This window comes from Bactrocera neohumeralis, chromosome 4 (assembly GCF_024586455.1).
Source record: "Bactrocera neohumeralis isolate Rockhampton chromosome 4, APGP_CSIRO_Bneo_wtdbg2-racon-allhic-juicebox.fasta_v2, whole genome shotgun sequence".
Lineage (NCBI taxonomy): Eukaryota > Metazoa > Arthropoda > Insecta > Diptera > Tephritidae > Bactrocera > Bactrocera neohumeralis.
In genome coordinates this window covers 18,088,436-18,114,978 of record NC_065921.1, presented here as the reverse complement: position 1 = coordinate 18,114,978, position 26,543 = coordinate 18,088,436, and the positions used below count along the sequence as shown (strand labels likewise).

The 26,543-nt window shown below is 32.9% G+C and overlaps 9 protein-coding genes across 10 annotated transcripts; 5 read left to right on the top strand and 4 right to left on the bottom strand.

The window, feature by feature from the left end:
- The first annotated feature begins 131 nt into the window (after positions 1-131).
- On the top strand, positions 132-5,343 carry LOC126756822 (syntaxin-6). The gene is made up of 5 exons (XM_050470228.1): positions 132-965; positions 1,225-1,385; positions 2,817-3,513; positions 3,600-3,694; positions 3,768-5,343. The coding sequence occupies exons 1-5, from the start codon at positions 931-933 to the stop codon at positions 3,842-3,844; spliced, it is 1,065 nt and encodes a 354-aa protein (XP_050326185.1). The 5' UTR covers positions 132-930; the 3' UTR covers positions 3,845-5,343.
- A 2,134-nt stretch (positions 5,344-7,477) lies between these two features.
- On the bottom strand, positions 7,478-8,942 carry LOC126756817 (uncharacterized). Its single transcript, XM_050470224.1, has 2 exons — positions 7,731-8,942; positions 7,478-7,667 (listed from the first exon to the last, which is right to left on the bottom strand). Exons 1-2 carry the CDS (start codon positions 8,940-8,942, stop codon positions 7,491-7,493), a joined length of 1,389 nt encoding a protein of 462 aa, XP_050326181.1. The 3' UTR covers positions 7,478-7,490.
- Positions 8,943-9,319: 377 nt separating this feature from the next.
- LOC126756808 (deoxyribodipyrimidine photo-lyase-like) lies at positions 9,320-11,288 on the top strand. The gene is made up of 3 exons (XM_050470208.1): positions 9,320-10,376; positions 10,510-10,944; positions 10,997-11,288. The coding sequence occupies exons 1-3, from the start codon at positions 9,383-9,385 to the stop codon at positions 11,152-11,154; spliced, it is 1,587 nt and encodes a 528-aa protein (XP_050326165.1). The 5' UTR covers positions 9,320-9,382; the 3' UTR covers positions 11,155-11,288.
- A 2,391-nt stretch (positions 11,289-13,679) lies between these two features.
- On the top strand, positions 13,680-15,642 carry LOC126756809 (deoxyribodipyrimidine photo-lyase-like). The gene is made up of 3 exons (XM_050470209.1): positions 13,680-14,772; positions 14,829-15,263; positions 15,381-15,642. The coding sequence occupies exons 1-3, from the start codon at positions 13,806-13,808 to the stop codon at positions 15,533-15,535; spliced, it is 1,557 nt and encodes a 518-aa protein (XP_050326166.1). The 5' UTR covers positions 13,680-13,805; the 3' UTR covers positions 15,536-15,642.
- Positions 15,643-16,044: 402 nt separating this feature from the next.
- LOC126756835 (proteasome subunit alpha type-6) lies at positions 16,045-17,295 on the bottom strand. Of its 2 annotated transcripts, none has more exons than XM_050470246.1 (5): positions 17,199-17,295; positions 16,996-17,103; positions 16,753-16,929; positions 16,541-16,696; positions 16,045-16,479 (listed from the first exon to the last, which is right to left on the bottom strand). In XM_050470246.1, exons 2-5 carry the CDS (start codon positions 17,069-17,071, stop codon positions 16,154-16,156), a joined length of 735 nt encoding a protein of 244 aa, XP_050326203.1. In that variant the 5' UTR covers positions 17,072-17,103; positions 17,199-17,295; the 3' UTR covers positions 16,045-16,153. The 2 variants fall into 2 exon arrangements, with proteins under 2 accessions (XP_050326203.1, XP_050326204.1); XM_050470247.1 differs by having other exon boundaries at positions 17,203-17,287.
- Positions 17,296-17,503: 208 nt separating this feature from the next.
- Positions 17,504-18,705, bottom strand: LOC126756830 (hydroxysteroid dehydrogenase-like protein 2). The gene is made up of 4 exons (XM_050470239.1): positions 18,613-18,705; positions 18,394-18,557; positions 18,085-18,298; positions 17,504-18,030 (listed from the first exon to the last, which is right to left on the bottom strand). Exons 1-4 carry the CDS (start codon positions 18,624-18,626, stop codon positions 17,562-17,564), a joined length of 861 nt encoding a protein of 286 aa, XP_050326196.1. The 5' UTR covers positions 18,627-18,705; the 3' UTR covers positions 17,504-17,561.
- Positions 18,706-18,724: 19 nt separating this feature from the next.
- Positions 18,725-24,332, top strand: LOC126756840 (ubiquitin-like-conjugating enzyme ATG10). Its single transcript, XM_050470256.1, has 4 exons — positions 18,725-18,809; positions 23,412-23,589; positions 23,654-23,873; positions 23,928-24,332. The coding sequence occupies exons 2-4, from the start codon at positions 23,488-23,490 to the stop codon at positions 24,233-24,235; spliced, it is 630 nt and encodes a 209-aa protein (XP_050326213.1). The 5' UTR covers positions 18,725-18,809; positions 23,412-23,487; the 3' UTR covers positions 24,236-24,332.
- LOC126756831 (hydroxysteroid dehydrogenase-like protein 2) lies at positions 19,025-20,332 on the bottom strand. The gene is made up of 4 exons (XM_050470241.1): positions 20,138-20,332; positions 19,908-20,071; positions 19,641-19,854; positions 19,025-19,576 (listed from the first exon to the last, which is right to left on the bottom strand). The coding sequence occupies exons 1-4, from the start codon at positions 20,149-20,151 to the stop codon at positions 19,111-19,113; spliced, it is 858 nt and encodes a 285-aa protein (XP_050326198.1). The 5' UTR covers positions 20,152-20,332; the 3' UTR covers positions 19,025-19,110.
- LOC126756820 (tRNA (adenine(37)-N6)-methyltransferase) lies at positions 20,575-22,784 on the top strand. The gene is made up of 4 exons (XM_050470227.1): positions 20,575-20,916; positions 20,993-21,149; positions 21,245-21,704; positions 21,771-22,784. Exons 1-4 carry the CDS (start codon positions 20,846-20,848, stop codon positions 22,280-22,282), a joined length of 1,200 nt encoding a protein of 399 aa, XP_050326184.1. The 5' UTR covers positions 20,575-20,845; the 3' UTR covers positions 22,283-22,784.
- Positions 24,333-26,543: the final 2,211 nt, after the last annotated feature.

Sequence of the window (26,543 nt, the reverse complement as noted above, 5' to 3'; positions counted from 1 at the left end):
TGTACATATGCAATATATGTGCATACCCACACAGTCATGCGCGCGTCAGCTCCAAAAGCATATAAACAGGGGGGTATCATATATGATACCGCTGGTGGATGGTTCTAAACGGAAAATGCGTGTGAGATATAAGAATTTAGTTTGCTAAGAACGCGGACGATAGCAGAACGTACAGCACAAATACACGGTCATTCCGATTGTATACGTTTATATTTTTAAAGAGTTGTGAAACAGCAGAGAAGAAAATATATCATTTCTCCCCACAGAACTTGGAAAAGTGCTTCAAGTGCAATTTATTCATACCACGGTTAAGCAAGTGAAAAATGTTACGAAATTCCAATAGCCAAAGTGTGAAGCAACTAACAAAAATTACAGAAAATAATTTTACCAAAGCCTTAACTATCAAACAAGACGGCTTGAAGGAAACGGCATTTGAAGACTGATGTGTTACTATGTATACTGAAAGTATTTAGATTGCTAACGCAAAAAACCGTAATATAAGCTTCCGTAATAAACAGGGAAAGCAAATAATTGTTTGCAAATTTATGTGTAAAAATAATAACATATATAACAATTTCCTGGCAATACGAAAAACGATTATATAGCTGATTACAGCAAAGTGGGTCTAAAGTGTTGCTCATACATGCATGTAAATACGTATATATGTAGTTGTTCACGTCACCCATGCGTTAGGAAAATCTATAAAAGTTTTCACAATTCTTAAAGGGTGAAAACATACATACAAAATAAAAAAGAAGCCGCACTCATAAATTTCAAAAAATAGAAAATCTAAAAACAAAAACAAAGAACTGCATTGACATTGTAAGCATAAAGCAGGAGCATTGAAAAGCAGGATTTCCTTTAAATTCAGTCAATTCGGCGTATAGAGGCGCATTGCAGTATTGGAATCAGCGCATATTAACGTGGGTCATGTCTCTAGAAGATCCATTCTTCGTGGTGAAGGAGTGCGTAAACAATTTTGCTAAATGTTCTTATACAACATACACATAATGTGTTTTTAAAAATGTTTATATCTTTCATTTATACTATGTTTTTTTTTGTTTTTCTTAATTCTATATTTCTCAATGCCACTTATGGTGTGTGATATACCTATACGCTGTAATGTATTTAAATTGAATTGCGGTTAACGCTGGTGGTGGTTTTGACTTGCCGGATCAACTAACTACTTACTAATGGCTGTGTGGGCACTTTTGACCCTTGTAGCGAGGTATTCAAAGCATTAAATAAAACTCGCGGCCTATATTTGCGTTGGCGCGAGTTAAGCGATAGTAGCGGCAGCGCTGAAGTTGAATGGACTACAACCGAGTTAAGGAACTCATTGCGTAGCATTGAATGGGACTTGGAAGATTTGGAGGACACAATTAATATCCTTTTTTAAATGGACAAAAACATCACATATTCACAATTCTATAAAAATTACACTTGTGTGTGTGGACAAGGAGCTGATTTGAATTTTCAAGCATGTGTGTGGTAATAAGTGTGCATGTAGCTTTCCATATTCATAATGGCCGCGTAATCTTAGCTCGGCAATGCAAATATTGACATTTCTATTGTTTATTCGACGCGCTAAATTGTCAGCTATGCAAATAGATTAGCTGACACATCCCATGAGCACTGAAACCATGAACAAAACAAAAGTATGCAAGGAATATACATATGTGTATGCATAAATGTAGTCTCTAATAGTGCAAATGCCGACAGTAATTTTTGAAAAATCAATTTCTATTTAACCACATTGAATAATTGCAAATGCTAATGAATTCTTATCATTATAGCTTATATATAAAGCGTTTTGTAATCGGTTCACCACTATATATTGCTTCTTATCAGCTATAGTTTTATCGAAGCACTATCTTTTACAACATTTAAGCCATATACAATGGTAACATAAATTTCCTTAGTTATTATTAGTTCACATGTTGAAACCTGATGTCCGGGGATTATATAGGGTCGACCAATGTGCGAATGATTATGATGTTAAGCCATTTAACCCTTTAATATAGATAAATTTATGACTTTTGACTTTATATTAGATGTTTTTTTTCTATATACCTGTTTTTAAAAAACTGAGGAACTAATACGCGTAAATAGGTATGAATATACAGACAGACGGACAGACGAACATGGCTAAATCGACTCAGCTTGTCACGCTGATCCACGCTTTACAAACTTTGTAGCAAATTTAATTGTCTGAAGTTTGCTAAGAACCCTTCCTATACTTATATTTTCTACATTATATACATAGATATATGTACATCTTTACCATGTGATAAGCTCATGTTACGTTTGATAACAACATTTTATTGATGTTATAATTACATCAAATGTTAAGAATTTCTTTAAATACTCGATTATTCGACGGAACCGATAAATAACGCGAAGTACGCACAAGAATCAGATTTATATAATCTGACTAATACGGTTACACAACCAATGACTTCATAAAAAATAAAAAAGATACATATTTGCATTTACAGTAGATAACAACAACAACTATCATAGCTTATTAACTTATTGTTATAGCGAGCGTGCAATCCACATATGAAGTTTATTTATACATCATATACTCTTTGTATATACATATGTATGTACCTTTGAAGTTCTCTTTTTTTTGTTAAGCTGACCAGTCTCCCATGGCCAGCGTGTGAATGAATTAACGAACGGCTACAGATCATATTTCTCTTTGTACACTTCCGTACATCACTTCCTACATTTTTATAATAGTCACACAAGCTCTATATACAACCACTAGGCCAGCAATTAATTAAAGGTCTTCCTTAATCCACCGACTGCACGTATAGTTGAAAAGAATCCGAATAAATTTCGCATTGATAATCGTGAGCTTTTGAGTCGCCGGCATTTCATCGACAATACACGCGATGAGGTCCGGCAGATGAAAGAGAAGATGAGCCTGAATCGGAACAGGGACAGAGATATAACGGCACATCAACCACTACTCGATGAACACAATCATAACGAAATTAATCATCAAAACAATCAGAACGGCAATAGTAATTACATTAACAACTATAACAACAGCCTAAATAGTAATAGTCATCACAATAATCATAATCAACTACAACAACAGCAGCAGCACCACCATAATCATAATCATCATCATCACGGTATCAGTGATAAAACCTATTTGGTTGAGTGTACAAACGGTGGCATCGGCAGTGGTGGTCTCTTACAGCAGAACTCTTTGATCAGCAGCGCAGGCAGCGGTGTAGCCAATACAATTGCCGGCACAATGGCAGCAGCGGCACAACGACACAGCGGTACAAAGTACTCCAAATTGGAGAATACCGTGGATAGTCCGGGTCATTATGCATCGTTGGATAGTCCGGGGCATCGTTATGTGGGCGAAACGGTGTCAGTGCAGCAGCGCATGATGCAGGGGCAAGATGAACAGCTAGATATGATAAGTGATTCCATTGGAACGTTAAAGACTGTATCACGACAGATTGGCGTGGAGTTGGACGAGCAGGCTGTGTAAGTCACAACTAGAAATGTTGTTATATAAAACTCTACTGTGTATGTTAATGATAATATTGAATGCTGTTTTCTCATTTCTGCAGGATGCTCGATGATTTTGGTAATGAGTTCGATACAACGGAATCCAAATTGGATACAACAATGAAAAAAGTTGCCAAAGTATTGCACATGAATAATGGTGAGTGCGCAGCAGTTGTAATTGCATTTGAAATTAATTATTGTGAACATTTATTTTGTTTTCTACTTGGCAGATAAACGTCAGTGGGCTGCAATTTTCATACTATCCGCGCTTTTGTTAATTGTGATAATTTTGTTTATAATTTTGTAAATATCGCACTAAGTAAAAAATTTCTTAATAATATATTTGTTGACACATGTATCTATTTTCTATTGTACCCATTACTTCCATGTGTGCAATGTTCAAACTTGTTTATATTTATTTATATTGTAATATTTAAATAGTCTAATGCAGAATTTATTAAAATTTTCAATTCCAAAGTTTGAAACTTTAATTTGTTAGCTAGTTGTTTTGTATTTAGTTTGTTTTAATTTAATTGTTTTTGGTTTAGCAGTTTTTAAAATGCCTTCAGAGTAATAAAAAAATCCTCAGCAAACTTAATATCGCTTAACTGCCCATGCCACATATTATAGAACATTTTTTAACACTAGAAATATACATAGGAATATTTGTCAAATAAAATTTTTTTATAGCTTTTGAAATCATAATTTTACAACCAAATTTTATGTATACGAAATTGAACCAAAAAAAAAATATTTTGTTTTGATTAAAGTCATTTGAATTCACAGCTTGGTTCATTTAAAATTTCAAGTCAGGTATTGCAGACTACAACGACCAGTCAGTTATCAGTTACGTTAGAAAAATACTAGGGCGCCTGCTAGTATGCAACATTTGTATTTGTTTATTTGTATTTTATATAACAGGCCAGGAAACATTTTGAGTTTTAATATAGCAAAAAATATGTAATTTAAAAAGAGCTTGCTATCTAGTTAAACTGTGGCAAATACAACCAATTTTTGTGTTTACAGCAAATTATGTATGTATTTTAATTATAACTGTAGAGCAATTAAAGCCAAAAAAATACTATGCTCGGGGCAAAATATTGTTAATTATTAATATTAACTTCTATAACATAAAATATTACCACATCCTTTGATTTTAAAACTTCTTGAATCCAATATTTACTTTTAAACTCTTTTAACCCGTTCACATACATACCTACTACCTTGCAACCTTATTAAATTCCATTACAAGTCTATTTATATACATATATTATATATTTGTATTAAGCGGCTTACAAGCAAATACATATATAAAGGGCATATAAACTGTTTCAGTCTTCAAATTGTCATATACACAATACCGCACATATAGCAACAAAAGAATAACGAAAAAAACATAACAAAAAAGACAACAAACAAATTATATAAAAAAATCCAATTTAAAGTTTGAAAAACCATTGTAAATCTAGTTCAAATAAAATGCAAAAGAATCATTTAGTATCAGTTACAATTACAGTAAAATGTATGTATGTATATGTGAAGAGTATATAAAACGCGCATATGTCTTGTATATCAAATGATATGTATTTATTTATGTGAAAATTATATAATATGTAATTTTTAATTCCAGTCAAATACAAAGTAGTCAAACTTATTACCTAAAAACAAACAAACAAAAAAAAATAAATAAATGAACAACAAAGAAAATCGTATAATCGAAATTTGAAATGTATTGTAATGTACTTATAAAACAAATTCAATTGCGAAAATATATATACAAAACAACTATATACAAAGCCATGCAAATTCTGCCCATTTTCTTTTAGGTTATGTGTAGTATTATTCGTCAATGTGCCCTGAACAAGGTATAGTAAGTTTGCCACGAAATTTTTTAACAACTAGAAGGCGTGATCGATTTAACACTTTCCATCTGTCTGTCCGTCCATCTGTCTGTCCGTCCATCTGTTTGTACATTCACGAACTAGCCCATTTAGAGTTATCCAACATAATTTTGCACTCGGCTTTTTTTAGCTGCCTTATAAACGCAGTCTATTAAACTCAAGATGAAGATCTTTTTAAACCCTTTTATGATATAAGCAACTGTTGTTGTTGTTGTAGCAGCAGAAAACGTTCCTAAAGTAATTTGGGGGAATGGTGACGTGTTAACAGTCCTTGGCCTATTAATAATTCGGGTCCGTTTCGGTTGTTTAGACCCGACTATCTGGGAAGCACCTAGGTATTGCTCGTTGCCGCCGAAGCTAATACGCATTCTTTTTTGATTTAACCAACATATTAATCATTTTATTGGAATTCAAATAAACAAAAGTTTTAAATTGTGCATAAAAATTACTATATCGTATTGAATTGGCTCAAATCGCGTATGGACATCATATCGAATGGATCTAAGCAAGCCAGCATAAATCCACAAAGTACTGGTATTAAAATGGCCCAGACTTGTAGATGGCACAACTGCTGTACAAAGGGATGCAAATGCAGTGTATAAGATTTCCATTGAGGAGTAGAAAAAAAATATCAAACTGGAAATATATTATAAATATGTATTGTCATAATAACTCATAATAACTTTACCACCAACCTCCCTTAAAGCGATTCTCCTCTCTCGATAGGGCGTCTCATTGTAAAATTTAATAATCATTACATATAGTTAATGTTGTGTTTGAAGATCCAGACGACGCAATTCAGTTAGCATGAAAACCAATAAGAAAATGTCTAACAAAATTTCAGCGACAGCGGTATATAGCCAAATTAATTTGACATCGGCCAAATTATTATAATGATTTTGATAATGCCACAAATATGAGCATTCGCCAACAATTAGGAATGTCTTAACAGCCACCAAACGGGGCAGCCAAATAAAAGCTTTTGCAAAACGATTTTGGAAAGTTTTTAAGGCGCTCAAAAATGCAATGAACTTAAATATATCTTTGTTTTTGCACGTCTCACATACCACGTGCACTTCTAGTTGTGCATTCGCCTTGTAATGCAGTTGCCACAACGTCAATAGCACAGTTTGATACATCAATGGGATGGGTGCGTAGAAAACCCCATTGAAGAAATCTCTCAATGAAGAATATATATCATTAAAAGTAAAAGCCAGCAACAGATTGTTTAGCAAATTCCAAATAATCACCAGAAATTGTAAATGGAATAGTAGACTACTTTGCGGCGGCAATTTGTTGCAATCGATATCGAGATGAATGGGTAACTTTCGACAGAGTCTTAGCAGCTCGTTTAGCAGTGTTATGAAATCTCTTTTACTCTTTTTATTCCACAAGCAGAACAATACACAAAGCGTTATACAATATTTAATCGCACTCGTAGTCATAACTAGTTTAAATAGTGCAATTCGAACCACACTATTCATTTTCTCCAATGTATTTGGAAAATATTTTCGAAACGCACTAAAGCCACAACCGGCCACAGTCGTAAGGAGAGACTCCACAAATATTATGAATATGAATATTTTTCGTGCTATACGTTGATAATGATTGATGCGACTCTTTTTCACCGTTACATTTTTACCATTATAATGAAGGGAATGGATATTAATTAAAGCCGAAGTGAGATCCAATATGTATAGACGTATTTTGAAAACCGTTAAATGCTTTTTAACTGAGTGTTTAATTAAATTTAAATCCATTGTTAGAGCAGCGAAATTGAGTTCAGCCTATGGCGTGTGTTTTACTCAAAATAATACTTATGTATGTGTACGCTATTTGTTGTGTTAGTCGGAATGTTTTTACTATGCATAAAGTAATTTATAGCAGCTAAACCTATTTGCGTATAATAGAGCGACATTATCTCATAATTAGTTACGAACACCATGAGTTAAGAAAAGTAATAATTATAAGTATGTACATATGTGTATTTGCATATAATATCGAAAATTTTTCAGAAAAAAAAAGAAGAAGGTAAAATATATTTCTTCCAATTTATTGACTTAAACTACGTATATATCTAAAATTGATTGGATTTATGCAAGTTATAAATAATCCGAAAACAAATGGCCACCAAATAGACCAGATAATAAGGCAACTCATGCGTTGTAGATTTGGATGTAGATATAAAGTATAAGGTTTTACATGATGAGACGAAAAGAATTCATCTAGCTAGAAATACATACATATATAAGTACATAGAGTTTTGTATAATGAAACAAAAAAAAACCAAACCTCTTTAATTGTGCCGCTTTGTTCGGGTGTTGCTTCGCATTGCCTAATAACCGTCATGAATAATAGTTGGTGTGCGCAATGATCCAATTGCCGTAGTTCACTCAGCATAAAAACCAATAGGAAAATATCCAGCCAGTATAAAGCGGCACTACTATATAACCAAATTAATCTAATGTCGGACATAGCATTATGTTGTCTGATATAATTCCAAAAGAAAGAGCTTTCGGAAATTATTAAGAAAGCCTTTATAACAACTATTGTTGGTAGCCACCAAAAGCCTTTGGCAAAATTACGTTGACAATTTTTTAAACGTCTCAGCATTGTAATGAACTGCATTACATCTTTGCAATTAAAATCTTTACGTGCCATGCGCTTCGCAAAATTTTGATTAAGCTTATCATGGATATTCCATTGAATTAACAGCACAATTTGATACAGAAGGTAAAGGGATGCATAGTAAGAATCGAAGATAAAGTCCATAATTGTAGTGAACAAATCCTCGAACTTTAAAAGCACCCGCATATTGTTCAATAAATTCCAAATGATTAACAGGAATTGCAGATGAAAAAAGAGATTGCAATGTGGCGGTAAATTATTAAAATCGATTGCGATATTACGTTTGCTTAATTTTTGGCGTATTTTTATCACATCATTTAGCAATGTTATTATTAACTTTTTGTTGTTATTCTTCAACCAATGCGACAACGGAAAAGAAACAATTAATAGTTTTAATAACATAATCGAGAATCCTAATTTAACGATGTATTCCAATTGGCTTACATAACCATATTCATCTAAAGACTGCGCATATTTTGGCATCACTGTGCGAAAATTGGTAAAGAAACAGGATGAACAAATGTAAGCTAAAATATATAACAGCAGAAAGTAAATTAGTACTTTTCGTATAAGGCGCAGGCGATGGTTTATCCGATTCCTTTTCACAATCACGGTTTTACCATCGTAGTGAATATTAAAAATGTTTACGAACACCAATATTAGATCCAATGCAATTACACGCATTTTGAAAGCTGTTAAATATTTCTTAATTTTTTTTAATTCATTACTGAAATTCATTGCTGAATTAACGAAATAACTTGAGTATATAACAGAGATATTATCCGTCGAACAGTTAAGAGTAAGAACTTTAGTCGGTTTATATTCTATGTTTGTTGGAGTAGCTTTGTACTTGATCTGATTGCAAATTACTTTCATACCGTGCCATATCATCACATGAATTTAAGCCGATTGCTTACATTGGCTTTTATTGCAGCTCATTATTTTATAATTTCACATTCATTAAATGTAACAGCTGTAAATTATTGTGAGTTTATATAATCATATACAACGACATAATTTCATCAAAAACTTTAGTGGTATTGTCCATACCTACATACAGGTTCATATTAAATTTTTGAATTTTGCTGGAATTTCAAATTGGAACTGACTTTATATGTTTATTCGATAAGTATGATGTCCGATTTAAATAAATTTAAAACGTTAAATTTAGAAAATCGATAACATATTCCCGATAATCAAAACAACTCATTTCTCCTCTCTAAAACTAAAATGCAATAAATGCATTCCCTCTGGCAAATAAACAAATTGCATCAAACAGAAAGTGTTCTCCTCTTGAAACAAAGTATTTAAGTGAAATGAAGCGTGTTAAGAGCGCAACCAATGCGGTGGCAAAGCCCAAGAAAATCAAATCTGCTGGTTCTAGTGGAGTTGATACGAATAATGATAGTTTTTCAAGAGTTGGTATTAATGAAAAAGCAGCATCCACTACAATTTCAGTACAATCTTTACAACAACGCCGTTTAGTAACAGCTGAAAGCATTGCTGAATTTAGTTTTAACAAAAAACGTGTACGCGTACTTAATTCCGTCGAAGAAGTGTCTGAATCGCGCAGCGGTGGTGTATTGTATTGGATGTCGCGTGAAGCGCGCGTTCAAGACAATTGGGCCTTCTTATACAGTCAACGTTTGGCTCTAAAACTGAAATTACCACTTTTAGTCACATTTTGCCTGGTACCAAAGTACTTAAATGCCACATTGCGTCAATACAAGTTTTTAATCGGAGGCTTAAAAGAAGTCGAGCGGGAATGCCGGGAACTGAGTGTACCTTTACACTTATGTTTTGGCTCGCCTAAAAATCGTTTACCAGAGTTAGTAAATAAATACAAAATTAGTGCCCTGGTGTGTGATTTTACACCACTTCGTGTTCCACAGCAGTGGGTTGAAGAAGTAAAGGAAAAGCTATCCATTGAAGTTCCCTTTATACAGGTGGATGCACATAATGTGGTGCCATTATGGATAGCTTCCGACAAGCAAGAGTATGGTGCGCGCACTATACGTGGAAAAATTAATTCGAAACTACCAGAGTTTCTTACAGAATTTCCACCCGTTATAAAACATCCGCACAATAAGAACATAATTTCAAATTACGAACCAGTAAATTGGCAAGAAGCTGAGGCAGCTTTAGAATGCGATCGTTCAGTAGATGAAGTTGATTGGGCTCAGCCAGGATATACAGCTGCATGCGCACAATTGCAGAGCTTTTGCGCAAAACGTTTACGAATTTTTAATGAGAAGCGAAACGATCCCACTATAAACGCGTTATCCGGACTTTCACCGTGGTTTCATTTTGGTAAATAAATATTATATTAGCTTGAACTATATTAGATAGTTATAATAATTTTTCAAAATCCAATACATCAGAAGGAAGCTGGTATAGCGTTTTGCAATTGATTCTTATACCGTTTTCTATTGTTTTTATGTAGGTCATATTTCTGTACAACGCTGTGTTCTCGAAGTAATGAGACTAAAATCGAAATATAAAGCATCAGTGGAAGCTTTTTGCGAAGAAGCTATAGTAAGACGTGAATTAGCAGATAATTTCTGCTATTATAATGAACACTACGACAGTCTAAAAGGCTTACATGCTTGGGCAGCTAAAACCTTAGAAGACCATCGCAAAGATAAGCGCTCGCCTTCTTACACATTGGCGGAGTTTGAGCAGGCTCGCACCCACGACGATCTATGGAACGCAGCACAACTGCAATTGTTACGTGAAGGCAAAATGCATGGTTTTCTGCGTATGTATTGGGCAAAAAAGATACTGGAGTGGTCTTCTACGCCTGATTCTGCTTTAGAAACCGCAATTTTTTTGAATGATAAATATAGTTTGGATGGTCTAGATCCAAACGGCTATGTTGGTGAGTTTAAAGATAACATGACATTTCAAGTAATATAACAATAAATTTATAGGTTGTATGTGGTCGATTGGGGGCGTGCATGATCAAGGATGGGCGGAACGACCAATTTTTGGAAAAATACGTTACATGAATTATAAGGGATGTCAGCGTAAATTCGACGTTGCGGCTTTTGTGGCTCGATATGGTAGCAAAGCACATAATTCTAAATAGCCGATTTTAATATTTTTATATATACTCATTTGATTAGAAAATCTCACTGAATGATCATAAGAATACATATGTACCTTAATCGTTAATAGAAAAATTAAACGTATTTTCGTACTCTTATTACATATACAAAAGTATGTATGTAAGCGTGTTTTTCACTTGTTAAGTTTTAAAATTATTTACTGCAATTAAAAGGTAGAGGAAATAGATATTTGTTTTTTTATTTCATATGGTAGTTAATACAAACTGAATTATCTGTGTGAACCGCAATAGCTTAATAATTGCAGTAAACGAAATCTACCAAACTATTAGGAATAGCTTTTATGCTGCGAGTAACTATGTACATATGTAAAAATAAAAAATGTGTTATAAATATGAATTTTAAACAACTTTCTTAATATGTAATACTACTAAAAAATAGAAACTTTAATTGCACACTTACCGAAAGCGGTTTCCTATATAGCAATAAATCCTTTGAAAATTTACTTTTCGATGTTAATTTTAGGCTCACACATATTTTATAACATTTTTTTAACATACACACTCAAGTAGATAATAGGAATTTCTTTATGAATTTAATTCAGCATATGCTGAAAAATTACAAATACGTATTTATACACTCACAATTACTACACTTTCATTTTCATTTTAATCACAAATACGTATTTATTCACTCACAATAACTACACTTTCATTTTGCCTAATATTTCAATCTTTATTTTAAAATTTAAGCTTTCTCAAGATTAATTTTGCCTATTCACGCTTATCCGCCATTTTGTGAATCATGTACGCCTTAACATTACTATATAATCCAGTTATTCCACTTGTAGAAATAACGCCATTTTATATGTTCATTGGAATTAAAGCATATTATTCGTGCATTGGAAATTCCGCAAGCACATTTTTAAAAAATAGTTGCAAATTTATACATAAATATATTTTTGAACATGAAATTAATTTAAACAGACTATAAAGCATGTACAGAATATAATCTTTATAACATAAATCATCAGGATATAATCTTTATAACATAAATCATTAAACACCGAATTAAACCCCCCGGAAATTCATTATGCGTCCGTTTCGTTTTTCAATAAGTCGGAACTAAAATTTCTAAAGATGAGTGTTTCATTAGTCAGAAATTGAACGGGCGCGTAAATTATTTCGATTTTTTTTTTATATATGAAAAAACAGCTATTTATAATTTTGAGCAAAACTGGCATTAAATTTGTAAAAAGGATTTTGTAGCGCCATATATTTAATTATTTAACGTTTAAAAATATTCCTAAATATTTATAAAATATCGATAACAATTTTTCGATAAAAACAGAAATTCCATATATGTGGGATATCATAGTGAATGAATAAATTTCCGATTCTTAATGGAAACATGACATTCTTAATGGAAAGATAACATACAGAGGACCAAGTACAAGTTTTCAAATACATATGTACGTGCAACCAAACAATAATATATGTATTTTAAATGCGAACTTACCGGTAGCGGTTTCCTTTTATTAGAAACTCTCATTCTGCTGTTGTGTAAGCATTTAACTTTAGTTCAGAGTCTCACGTACGGAAATTTTATGGAATCACTTTTGTATGGATGTAACATTAATTATTCTGATAATTCTATATTAAACAATTAACCGAAACACTGAAATACCACACTAAATTAAGAATCATTGAAAACTGTTAACGTTACTCAAAGGAAACGGAAATACGCGCACTTATATTCTGTTAATGTCACTAGGAATTGTTCTTCCTATGAGATTTATTCATTTGTATAAAAGAAAAATTTTCACATACACACATATGTATGTACATACAATACATATGCATATGTGTAATTACTGCCATATAATTGAATTTTAAATTATTGCAAATATAAATATTAACTATTTGAGGCTTCGATTTAAATAATAGACATGTTTATACACCAATATGCGTTTACATATTCCACCAGGTTTTATTTTATGCTCTTATTGGAATTAAGGCACAATTTATTCGTGCCTTGGAAATCGGCTACATATTTTGTTAAAAATAACTGAAAATTTATGCAGAAATCGTTTAATGGACATTCCGATTACTTCAAACTCACTAATTACACCTTTTTATACTAAAGAATTAAAACTTTGAGACGTGAAGCACTTTATTTGTTCACTGAATCCGCCCGGAAATTATTTACGCGCCCGTTTCGTTTTTCAATAAGTAGGAACTGCTCAAATATGTTATGGATGGGTGAAAGCTTTTTGCATGACAGATATTACAATCGATTATTATGCCAACGAACTTTTTAAGAGTCGGAAAACGATGATTTATACGCCAATTTCCAACAATAAATTGTAATTTTGATATTTAATGGTATAAGAAATATTAAATTTAGATAATTATGCTATATTTGAGATTTTCATCACAAAGCGTTTATACTTATCAGATTCCATTATTAATAGGAACAATAAATTTATTTCGATACGTTTAAGAAACACAATCGATTCATTATTATATCTAATAAGTATTTTACATGGTTGTGAAATAAGAAAGCGCGCATTTGAATAAGATTTTGTAAAAACAACCCAAACTGTGGAACGAATAATCAATTAATTAAAAGTTAATAAATCATCCAGTGCATTATTTCGGCTAATATAATAGGAATGAAGCGTTCGAAGGAAAAATATAATTTACGCAGTAAAGCTGAGTCTCCTAGTTCCAGTGAAGAAGAGGACATATCAGAACCTTCCACCGATATATCGCCACAACTTGTCATTTCCAAGCACTCACTCATGCAAAGGCGTTTATCCGTAGCAAGCAGCATATCTGAATTTCCTTTTAATAAGAAACGCGTTCGTGTATTGAGTTCCGAGGATAAAGTAAGTGAAGTCCAATGCGGAGGTATACTCTATTGGATGTCGCGGGATGCGCGGGTGCAAGACAATTGGGCACTATTATTTGCACAACGTTTAGCTTTAAAATTTGAACTTCCACTTTTGATTACGTTTTGTATCACACCGCAAGATGCGAATGTTACAAAGCGGCAATATGAATTCCTATTGAGTGGTTTAGAAGAACTAGAACACGAGCTCTATGAACTATCAATCCCTTTGCACTTATGCTTTGGATCAGCAGCATGTTGTTTACCAGAATTTGTGCGCTTGCATGAAATCTCCGCTGTTGTTTGTGATTTTTCGCCCTTACGTGAGCACCAGCAGCGCGTAGAAGAAGTAAAATCAGTTTTACCTGTGAACATACCATTTACGCAGGTGGATGCACACAATATAGTGCCTTTATGGATAGCTTCCCATAAACAAGAGTTTGTGCCTTTTTATATGCGTCGAAGGATTTACCCAATATTGGATGAATTTCTCACAGAATTTCCACCAGTAATAAAGCATCCACATAATAAGAATGTTTTCAATTTCAAACTTGTAGATTGGAAGAATGCCCGAAACTGGTTTGATGGTGATTGCTCGGTGGGTGTTGTAAAGTGGGCAAAATCGGGTTATACCGCGGCATGTGAGCAATTGCAAAGTTTTTGTACTAAACGTTTGCCCATTTATGGGGAAAAACGTGATGACCCAACAGTAAATGCATTATCAGGGTTATCGCCATGGATTCGCTTTGGTAAATTTGTTTTTTATTTCATTAAATATATAAATATGTACATATTTTAATATTAGGCCAAATTTCCGCACAACGTTGTGTTCTGGAAGTAAGGCGCTACTCATCTAAATGTCAAAAATCTGTGGAAGCCTTTTGCGAAGAGGCAATTATTCATCGCGAATTGGCGGACAATTTCTGTTATTACAATAAAAACTATGACAATCTTAAGGGGATATATTCGTGGGCATTTAATACACTTGATGAACACCGTTATGACGAGCGCAATCCATCCTATAAACTTTCAGACTTTGAACAAGCAAATACACATGATGACCTCTGGAATGCTGCTCAAATACAACTGGTTCGTGAAGGCAAAATGCACGGATTTCTTCGTAAGTATTGGGCCAAAAAGATACTGGAATGGTCCAACTCACCAGAAGAGGCGCTAGAAATTGCAATTTATTTAAACGACAAATATAGTTTAGATGGCAGAGATTCCAACGGTTATGTGGGTGAGTTTTCAATTTTTTTTTTTAATTCTGAAATACCTGAATATATTTTTGAAAATATTTTCCACTGAATATTATAAAAAAGATAGTGAATAATATATAAAATAACTATTACTTTAGGTTGCATGTTCTCAATTGGTGGTTTACATGATGGTGCCTATCGCAATAGAGCAATTTTTGGTAAGATTCGTTACATGAACTACAAAGGATGTCAGCGTAAATTTAATGTGACGGCCTTTGTTGCTCGTTATAATACCAAAGATGTTGTGGATTAAAAATTAAACTCAAAGTTCCAATTCTTATAGAAAACATTTTTACAAATATTAAATACATTCCAAAGCTTTACACCAACTTATACAAACAATAAAAACATATTTTTCTATCTCTCTGTAGTATCCATCAGAGTTATATTTAGCTTTCGACAAATTATTGCTATTTGCAACATTTTCAAAAACTAAAATATACGAATGAAATGGCTAGTCAGTGGTGTGCAAATATTTCATTGATGCATGCTGTCTATTTGAAGAAAAATCGATGAGAGAATGGAAAGATTTTATTATCCCAATCAATTTACTCAATTCATTAAAAGCGCTAATCATGGTATGTGCCTTGCATTATACAAGCCTAATTGAGTGCTTGTTCATTGGTACTTTGATCAGAGATACTGATTGTAAACCAAATTTCGCCATTAGTCATAACAAGAAAATAGGTTCGAATGTTCTCAACTTCCTTCATTAAACTATACTTTACCGTTCAGTTGTCAATTAAATTTCATTTCAAAAACTATATTTTTTACTTTTACTGCTATATTTTTGGCTACTTTGCTAAAGCTTGTAGCCAAAGAAACCAAAACAAATCTTAATTCGAAAAGTAAAAAGTTTCCATTATTAAAATTAGTCCTTTTCTGCTATTTTTGTTAAATGATCTTCGATTTCTTTTTCTTCCAACACCGTAAATTCTGGACTGTCCTTGGTGACAATGCCGATTTCAATACCATTTGGTTTGAAATCTACTTGTAGAACTTGGGATAGACAAGTTATAGCCAGCTGTATTGCCTTTTCTGTCGACAGTTCACTTTTGTATTTCTTTTCCAAATAGCTTCTAGCATCTTGTTGTTTTACGCCGACAGCAACAGCTTTTAATCCACAATAATAACCCGCAGGATCAGTTTTATATACGGCAGGTCCCAACTCGTCGTCGTAGGCGATAAGTACCATGCCTGAAATAAAGAAAAAATGTTAACATATATGCTTTCAACTTTTTTTATTAGTAATACTTACTGCATGCTAGAGGACGCATTTCAGCATTTTGCGTGTACACTTGGTTAACATCGGCAATGCGTCTACACAGCACATCTACTGGTATATCATAGCCGAATTTGTAACGAAAGTTTGCTGCTTCATAACGCGCTTTTTGTACTTGTGATCGACTATCAGCTAAAATGAAAAAAAATGTACAAAAAACTCAATTTTAATTTAATATAACTATTTACATATGCGTCCAGTCATCACACAGCCAATATTTTTGGTAATGCGGAATAGATGTGTTACAGTTTCCGGATCAATCAGCTTTTCGGCTACCTTCTTTTGAGTAGCTACTACGGCGCAATCTTTGCCTTTTAATGCTACCGACGTAAGACCTTCATGATCAATAGATTTGAAGGCGTACTCTGTTCGAATAAATTTATTAATATAATGACTAATTTTTTTTATTCGCTTTATTATATCCTTCTTACCCACTTGGTAGAGACGTCCCTCAGGCGAGAAAATGGTAATGTGTCTATCAAAGCCGGCTGAACTACCACGCGACATTTTTCTGGGTTTTCAATGCACAAATTAAATATCTAAAAGTTACACAATATATATTCGTTGTATTAGTATATGGTAACTTTCAATTCTAAAATATGGACCTCTAATAAAATATAAATAATGCAATTACCTACAGAAAACAAAATTCTTCGAATGACCAGCAAATTGTTAATCTGCTTCTTCTTATCGTCATATAATATTCACAATTGTCAAACTTAACCACTGTCACTTCATTTATATGTGGTGATGCCGTATGCAATTTTTGTTTATAATGAATAACGATTTGGGGCCTACAAATAAATGTAACGAGTATTTCTATAAAGTGCACCCTTTATTTCAATTTGAAAATTGAACTTCCACTGAAACCAAAACTTTCCAACTTGAATAGCAAATTAAACCTAATTTTGGAAACTGGTAAATTGGTAAGAATATAGATTATATACAACATTTGTATATTTATTATTATTAACCAAATTTTTGCTTATTATGATTATTACATCTTAGATTTATAATAAATTTCTGGCAAAAATCCATCCAGCTCCAGCTTATCGGCGTTTTCAGGATAGCAAGCATATTGCGTAAAATCTTTTACTCCAACTTCACTTAGTACTTCGTCATCGATGTAGAAGTTACCCGTGTGCTTACTAGGTTTATGAGAAAGTATAACATATGCAGCATCAGCCATTATATCCGGCTTACGCGAATATTTAGCACCTTCAGAACCACGCAACATTTCAATTGCTGCTGTGTGCACCGTTGTACGCGGCCATAACGCATTAACTGCTACTCCGCGTTCTTTGAATTCTTCAGCCATACCCAGTACACACATTGACATACCGTATTTAGCCATTGTATAAGCCACATTTGAAGCAAACCATCTAGGTGTTAGGGTAAGTGGGGGTGATATATTCAAAATATGAGCATGATTGCTCTTCAGCAAATAAGGTAAGCATTCCTTTGAACTGTGAAAGAAATTTAGATAATAGTTAAATTAAATGTGCTGATTTATAACTTACACCAAAAAAGTGCCTCTACTATTAATACCATTCATGAGATCGTAACGTTTCATGTCAGTTTTCAAAGTAGAAGTCAATGATATCGCACTTGCATTATTGACTAGAATATCAATGCCACCAAATTTAGCTACGGCTTGTTGCACGGCAGCTCGTACTTGCTCCTCATCGCGAACATCAACAACACATGCCAACGCTTTACCGCCCGCTTTTTCAACTATTAGAATATATGTATATATGTTTATTTATACATGCAAATATTTGCATAAATATAAAATCATTAGATGGTGGTTTCCTCTGGTAACTACTCACTTTCTTCTGCGGCTGTGTAAATAGTACCCGGCAGCTTGGGATGTGGATCAGCTGTTTTGGCTGCTACTATAATATTAGCACCGTCTCGCGCAGCTTTTAGCGCGATTGCCTTACCAATTCCACGAGACGACCCCGTAATAAATAATGTCTTGCCCCGTAATGCGCTAAACTTATAAAATTAATGAATATTTAAAGTGAAAAGTGTAAACAATTTTTTACCCAAAGTTCTGCATACTGATTTATGTAAATAATTTCATCTACTAGCAAGCCTTCGGTGAATGCAACTGATCTCTATGGCTAACAAAAAAATAACACAACAAAAGTAGCTATGAACAGGTTGTTGTAAAGAGGGCAAAGTATACGGCTGAAGATAACGTAGAGAGATTAAAAAAAAGCAAAAAGATATAAAATCTTCAGTGAGTACATACATATCTTATTTACGAAAAGAGATACATATATACCATAAAAACTTGCTTAAATTCTCCTCCATATAGTATATAATAATAGTAGTAATATAATAATAATTTTTTATAATAATAATAGTAGTATAATAAATTTTTATTATATACTATATAGAGAAGAATAAGACAATAAAAATTTGTGTTTTTTTTTTCAGAAGTAGAAATATATGTAAATAGATATATTGATCTTTATTAATTAAAACATTCCACCAAATTATTATAAATATACAAACAGATATTTTTAAAATGTGTTAGCTTATAATTTCGAAATGTACTTCTCCGGTAGGAAAAAATCCGATATAAGATTGTCTGCGTTTTCGGGGAAACAAGCATATCGCTTTAAGTCTTGCACACCCTCTGCAATTAAGACTTCTTCATCAATGAAGAAGTTGCCAGTACAGGTATTTGGATCTTTACAGAGTATTGCATATGCTGCGTCAGCCATAATTTCAGGTGTGCGTGAATAATGGGAAGCTTCCACTCCTTGTAGCATTTCAACAGCTGCAGTATAGATAGCTGTACGTGGCCATAACGCATTCACTGCTATGCCTTGACTTCTGAACTCTTCAGCCATGCCAAGTACACACATTGACATGCCATACTTGGCCATGGTATAGGCTACATGAGTACTGAACCAATGTGGTGACATGACGAGCGGTGGTGATATATTCAAAATGTGTCCATGTTTGCTTTTTAGTAGATATGGTAAGCATTCCTTCGTGCTGCATGAATAATATTTTAATAGTGAATATAACTAATGGTAGGAGCATATTTTTAATTATTTACACCAGAAATGTGCCTCTTGTATTGATGTTGTGCATCAAGTCGTAACGTTTCATATCCGTTTCAAGTGTGGGTGTTAATGAAATTGCACTGGCATTGTTGATCAGAATATCAATGCCACCGAATTTTTCCACAGCAGCTTGAACTGCTTTGCGCACTTGCAGTTCGTCTCGGACGTCTACAATGCATGCCAGAGCCTTGCCGCCTTCATTTTCAACTGTGTATGATGTTATCGAATTATTACAGATCACATTTTAAACATTTACATACTTTCTTTTGCTGCACTGTAAATTGTGCCAGATAACTTTGGATGGGGCTCCGCTGTTTTTGCTGCTATTACAACATTGGCACCATCGCGTGCAGCCTTTAATGCTATGGCTTTTCCAATTCCTCTGGAGGCGCCGGTTATAAATACCGTCTTACCACGAAGTGTCCTATAAGTAATGCAATGCGAAACATCTTAAAGGTCAACTGAAATTTCTATAATTTATCGTCCTCACCCGTTGATTCTCATACTTTATTACAAAGACAAAAGCAAAATAATTTTAAAATTCTTTGTGAAGTTCAATGTTCATTGGGGCACTCTTGTTTGTGTTGTGAACACAAAGATTCGCAGGTGATTAGTTATTTTTAACGAATTTTGATAAAAAGTAAACAGTGTTAGTGTTGATGTTGTAAGCAACCGGGTACTTGGTTTTAAGCAAATCACTTGCCCATATAACCATACTGTTAACCAAAACAAAACCAATAGGGTATAGATATAAGAGGTAGCGTAGAAAGAGACAACCTGCCAAAATACAGGGAAATGTTATGTCTTGCATTTAGCAAGTACTCGTCCCTAGTTAGTGTTAAACTTTTCCATAGGGTAAGTTTATTGTAAAATATATTTCAATTAACTATTGGTATTAAATGTAATGTTTTTATATTTCAATGATGAGTATTACTGGTTTTCTGACATTTAATGTTGGTAAATAAATTTTCTTAAAATGAATTTTAATAAAGAATTAGTTGCTGTGCAACCCTGACCGCCGGCAAGAGGTTGTGTGATATAGTTTTTCTGTTTATGTTGTCAGTGCTAAAATAAAATATAAAAAACACTTTTTTTTCGCAAATACTTACCGGTCTGAATTTATGATTTTCTTCTGGTGTTAATAGTAAATGTGGTGTTATTTAAAATATTTATGTAAAAGTTGTACACGTAAAACATCATGTTGGAGAATGAAGTGTTGGCGCTGCAAAATCAATTAACCATCGCACGCAATGAAATCAACAAATTGAGGTATGATGGAATCGAATTCATATGCTAAAGTAAACCATTTTAAAACAATTTTTTCATTTCTTTTGTTTGCAATTAGACAACAAGTGCGCAATTTGCAACACGTTCAAAGAAAGGATATCGATAGTGTGGCCCGTCTGCTTCGAGAATTCCGCTGCGAGGGTTGTCGTCGCCAAACTGCAGAGGAAAACACCCGCAATAGCAATGTAACACCCAAACAAAATCAGCAATTAGATGTAAATGGAATTTGTTGGCATGAAAGTGTTTTTAAAACACTTTCCCGAGCAAATATTTATTATTGACATTGTATTATTTTTTAAATATATTTCAGGACTCAAATGCGGAGGCGTTAGGTGGTGTGCGTTGGCAGCAAATCGGCGTGATACGTACCGCATTTCCAGAAAAACGTGGTGTGCCCCGACAGTCGAGTGTAGGCGGTCGGTTGCGTGGCATTGTGGAGTTGAACTCCGATACTTTTACAAATCCAGAACACGCATTGGAAGGTTTAGAAGAATACTCACACATGTGGCTAATTTATCATTTTCATAAAAACAATGCACATCCGAAAGCCAAGGTCGCACCACCACGTTTAGGTGGTGAGCGTGTGGGTGTATTTTCCACTCGTTCACCGCATCGTCCCTGCCCAATCGGTTTGTCCTTGGTTGAAATTGAAAAGGTGGAAGGAGCAACGATTACATTCTTCGGAACCGATATGGTTGATGGTACACCATTGCTTGATATTAAACCATTTATACCGTTTTATGATTCACCAGCTTCGGCAATGGACTCTGGTAATTATCCTAATCATACATTTATGACTGAAAAACTACTTTATACTTCTGTTTTAAATTGTATAGGTCGCATTTCTGTTGGTCCACTGGAAACATTGGATTTTTATGATTCGCGTCAAGAGCCAGACGGTGAAGAATCAGAGCTTGAATTGCTTGCAGCTGGTGCTACAGGAGGAAGTAATAGTAGTAGTGATGATACAGTCGGCGGTAGCGGCAGTGGTGGTGTAGGGAATTACCATAGTTCAACACCGCCCAATTTAGTTAACCATATTTCACCGCCGTTGAGTGCTGTAAAAGTACCCAATTGGGTAGCAGGAAGTCATCGCTTAAAGGTTTGCTTTAATGAGCGTGCCGAAACCCAATTACAAGAGCTACAAGTTAATCGGCAATGCATAATAGACATTTTGGAAGCTGATCCGCGTTCTGTATATCTGCGTACAAAATATGGTTCACAAATATTCACCTTTCAATTAAGCGAAGTAACTGTAACATGTAAATTCGATGACAAAGCCGCAATGGTAACAGTGGTGCAAATTCGTAGAACGGAAAATGTGCAAGACGAAGAAGTGGCAGAGTGAAAAAGACTTTCTTCACGTAAATACATATAAAATTATGTAGAAATGTTGGAGGATTTTAATTTAAACACTAGTATACTTATGGTTGACAGATAGTGGAGCTAAAGCTAAATTAAAAAGAAAAACTTATCGTAGTATACGCATATACGACATGACCACCTGTGATGGTCTCACGCAATCTTCATCGCTCTTGCATATTTAGCCAAACTGCAGTTGTTACAGTGCGTATTTAAGTTAATCAATCGTTGCCAACTACAGCTATGTTAATAAAATCCTGTTTTTTAACGGTTTGCATAAATATTCCATTTTAACTGCTGTGCTTGTTTGTATTTTAAATATGCTTTCCGTTTAAGTTTTAATTATATTTACGTATACGTTATAATACGCTTGGTATAGATGTTGTTTGTCTGCTTACAAAACATATCGTCTATAGAAGAAAAATATCAATGACAATTATAGCAACTATTTAAATAAATAAATGTTGATAATATGAATTGAGAACAAACTTGAAGTTTTTTTATATATTTAGTATGAGGAAGTTTTGTTTTTATTAATATACCCTGGACAGTTTGCCCGAGAAGTTTACAAAAATCTGAATAAAACGTCGGAGACTCTAAAATATAATTGTAAGTCCGTCCGTCTGTATATACGCGAACTAGTCCCTCAGTTTTTGAGATATCGTTCTGAAAATTTGCACATGTTCTTTTCTTCCGATATCGAACATCTTTAGCATATGCCAACTATATGTATAAAAACAGCGGGCAGAATTCATTCTTTGTATGGGAAACTTTATTTGATGAGATATATTAGCGAAATTTGGCACGGATTATTGTTTGAGCCATCGCTACAAACAAATTGTTCTGATCGGAACACCATATATGTAGCTGCCATTCATGCCAGATTCATGCTCTCCGATCAAAATCAAGCTTGTGTATGGAATCTTTTGTATTTGTGAAGCGTATTCTTTTCTTGTTTTATTCTCTTTTTTATAAAAAGCATAAAAAAATGTTGATAAACAGAAAAACAGCTGATCGGGTGGCACCCAAACAGATGGTTATAAAGTACATAAGTATATACATAAAGTTCAAATTAATTTTATTTAGTGATATTATTCAATACTCTTTTATTTTAGCTCTATCACACGCTGACAAAATCTATAAAGAGCACACATTTGGTAATATAAATTAATTATTTAAATAAAGTTAACAATGTCAATTGTTACACTGAACTGGGAAGAGTTTCTGCAGGAAGCTACGGAGTTCCAAAAAATTTCTGAGCGCCTGAATGACTCATGGACTTTATATAAGAAGGTATTATTTATGAAATTCAATACAAATAAGCAAATTATACTAAAATATGTAATGAATAATATAGGATGAGCAAGAAGGCAATGCATATCTTATTTATGAACAAAAAATAATAAACACTGTTGATCAGAAAAGTTGTACTGATGTTCTGGATGATACTACCGATTGTATGGAAGATGAAACTGCCGCGACGCCGGCAAGCAATGATTTACTCAAAATCGAATATCACATCGTTTACAGTATTTCTTACCAAGTGCCTGCTTTGTATTTTCGCATTTATCGTAATGGTTAGTACCACTCTATTATTGTAAATTTTATTATTAACACTATCTACTTACTAGACGGCAGCATGTTGTGTATCGAAGAGGCCTGGCGCATTTTTCGTGACTACGGCGACGTTGCCAGCAATACCAATAGTGTGGATTCCACAGTTCCACGCACAGCTGCGGATATGCTGAGCATTATGACGCAATTGGATCACCCCGTACTTGGCAAGCCATATATAGCAATACATCCCTGCCGGACGGCGGAGTTGCTGGCGCAAGCGGGTAACAGTCGTAATCGTATACTCACGTTTATCAGTTTGATGGGACCCTATGTGCAATTGAATTTAAGCAATGAATATGGCAAGCAGTATACTGGGAGTTAGATATCCAAAAATGGGAAAAATTTCGAAAAGATGTTAAAAAATAAAAAACGACTTACTTGAGAGATATCTCAGGTTCAATAAAGGTGCGAGTTCTTTATTTTTTATTTAATTTATTTGTTGTATTTCTAGGTATGTATGTACGTTGTAATACATACTTCATAATTTTACATATTTTTTAACATTTATGATTACATAAAAACAATTGTAACTGTTATATAAAATTACATAAATTATTTAACTGCAAAACCACAACAAAAGCAAGCAGTTTAAGTTTAGTGTTTAGGCAAATATGTAATTTCGTAGAATTGTAAGCGCCAAGCTATGCCAAATCAATGTTGCAAAGTTAACATTTTCTTATTCTACATATTTTTAAGCTAATAACAAAAGCTGCAGCTAATGAGCAGTTGATATTTTAGCTATGTTTGTTAAGGTTTTCATTATTATTTTTTTACTTCCAATTCTATTATTCGTTTTCTATTCGCTAGAGTGCATTAAATTTCCTTTAACATTGGAATTAATATTTATATATATGTTTGTATATAATTACATTCACTAGTTTATGTATATATGTAAGCAATTATTAGTATATATGGAATTTGTATGGATTATTTCCCTAATTGTCATACTAGTTAATGCTACTTAAAAATAAATTGATATTTTTTTATCCTTCCAATGCAACTATCTTCTTAATTAAAATTAAAAAAGGAATAAATTAATAAAAATATAAAACAAGAAAAAAAACGTTAACTTGGGCTGCAGCGTGCTTTAATAACCTTCACAGCTTCTGAGCAGCTTCTCGGGAAGAAAAGAAAGTTTGCAGGAAAGCAAAATTTCAGATCGATATCTCAAAAACTGAGAGAATGTGCAGATATTTTGGTCTCACAACAGATTTACGTTTTTATATATACACAATTCCAAATATTTCTAATTTTAAATCATACGTACTTTTGTGGATTTCTTTAAATAAACGTTTTGGCAAAAAAAAACACTAAATGCATACAATTATAACAAAATGCATTCACTAACTTGTATTAATTTGCTAATCTTCAAATCTCAAGATGCTAAACATACAGTTATATTTCAAATTTGATTATGCAATTCATTGATAAAGCATTGGCCTCTTTTTAAACTTTAGCGAACATTTATTGATATTTTTTCTCTACATTTTTTTTATTTTATTGAATATGGACTTAGCAGTAGTAACCGCAGTTTTAAACAACTACAATTAATTATTATTCTTTACAAATATTTTTTGTGTTTTATATATATTTTTGAAAATATTTCTCCTATAAATGATTTGTGTTAAATATAAAAAAAATTAAAAGCAGCATAAATTGCAACAAAAAGAAGAGCTTGCAATAAATAATTATTTTTAATATGCTTTAATTTCTTAAAAATTCATGTTTTTAATATTAATTAGTTGTTGTTGGTTTATTTCCAGCCTTCAAAAGCTGTCGTATATTTATTTTTCGTGTTGGTGTATTTAAAATGTCACTACAAATAAAAAACAAGCTGCTTTCAAATATATTAAAAAATTTATTAATTGTTTAAAAGTTAAGTAAATGCTTCAAAACTGTAATGCAAATGTATTTAAAAATGCAAGCTTTTAATATTCATAAAAATTAAACACATTGATTTAAAAAATTTAAATTTTAAAATTGTCATACTTTGTATATAGAAAAATAAACAAAAATAAATTGTGCCTACATATTATATATTCTTTTATTCAAATTTTGCAATTTTCCTAACACTACATTACGCTCGAACCAGTTGTATATATGTACGTATGTATATACATATGTATATATTAAACACTTTTTTGTTTTAACGAATTGTTTTCTATATATTTACTACAAATTGTTTAACTACATATGTATATGTGTAAATAGCTCTATATTTGTTTGTATGTATGTATATAATTCTCTATTACTTTTATTTTAATTTTAAATATGCATGTTTGTTTTTGTTTTATTATAATTAATGTTAACTCCTACTGTGGTGTTCTATTTCATAAGCAAACGCACACACGCACACTAACTCACACATATTTACATGCAGAAACGCACGTCTATATGTATGCGCTGTGTGGTGTATGCTCGCATATGAAATGTTTTCAAAAATGCTTTTTATTTCGTTTGAAATAATTTCTAAAAACTCAATACAATATGCCTAGACTACAAACTACCTCTAAAATACGTATATAACTATATATATCTACATATTTTTTACTGAGTATATGCAAATCTATGTAAGCCTACTTATGTAACTATTTAAGTATTTACATTATTAAAAAAAATATTAAACACAT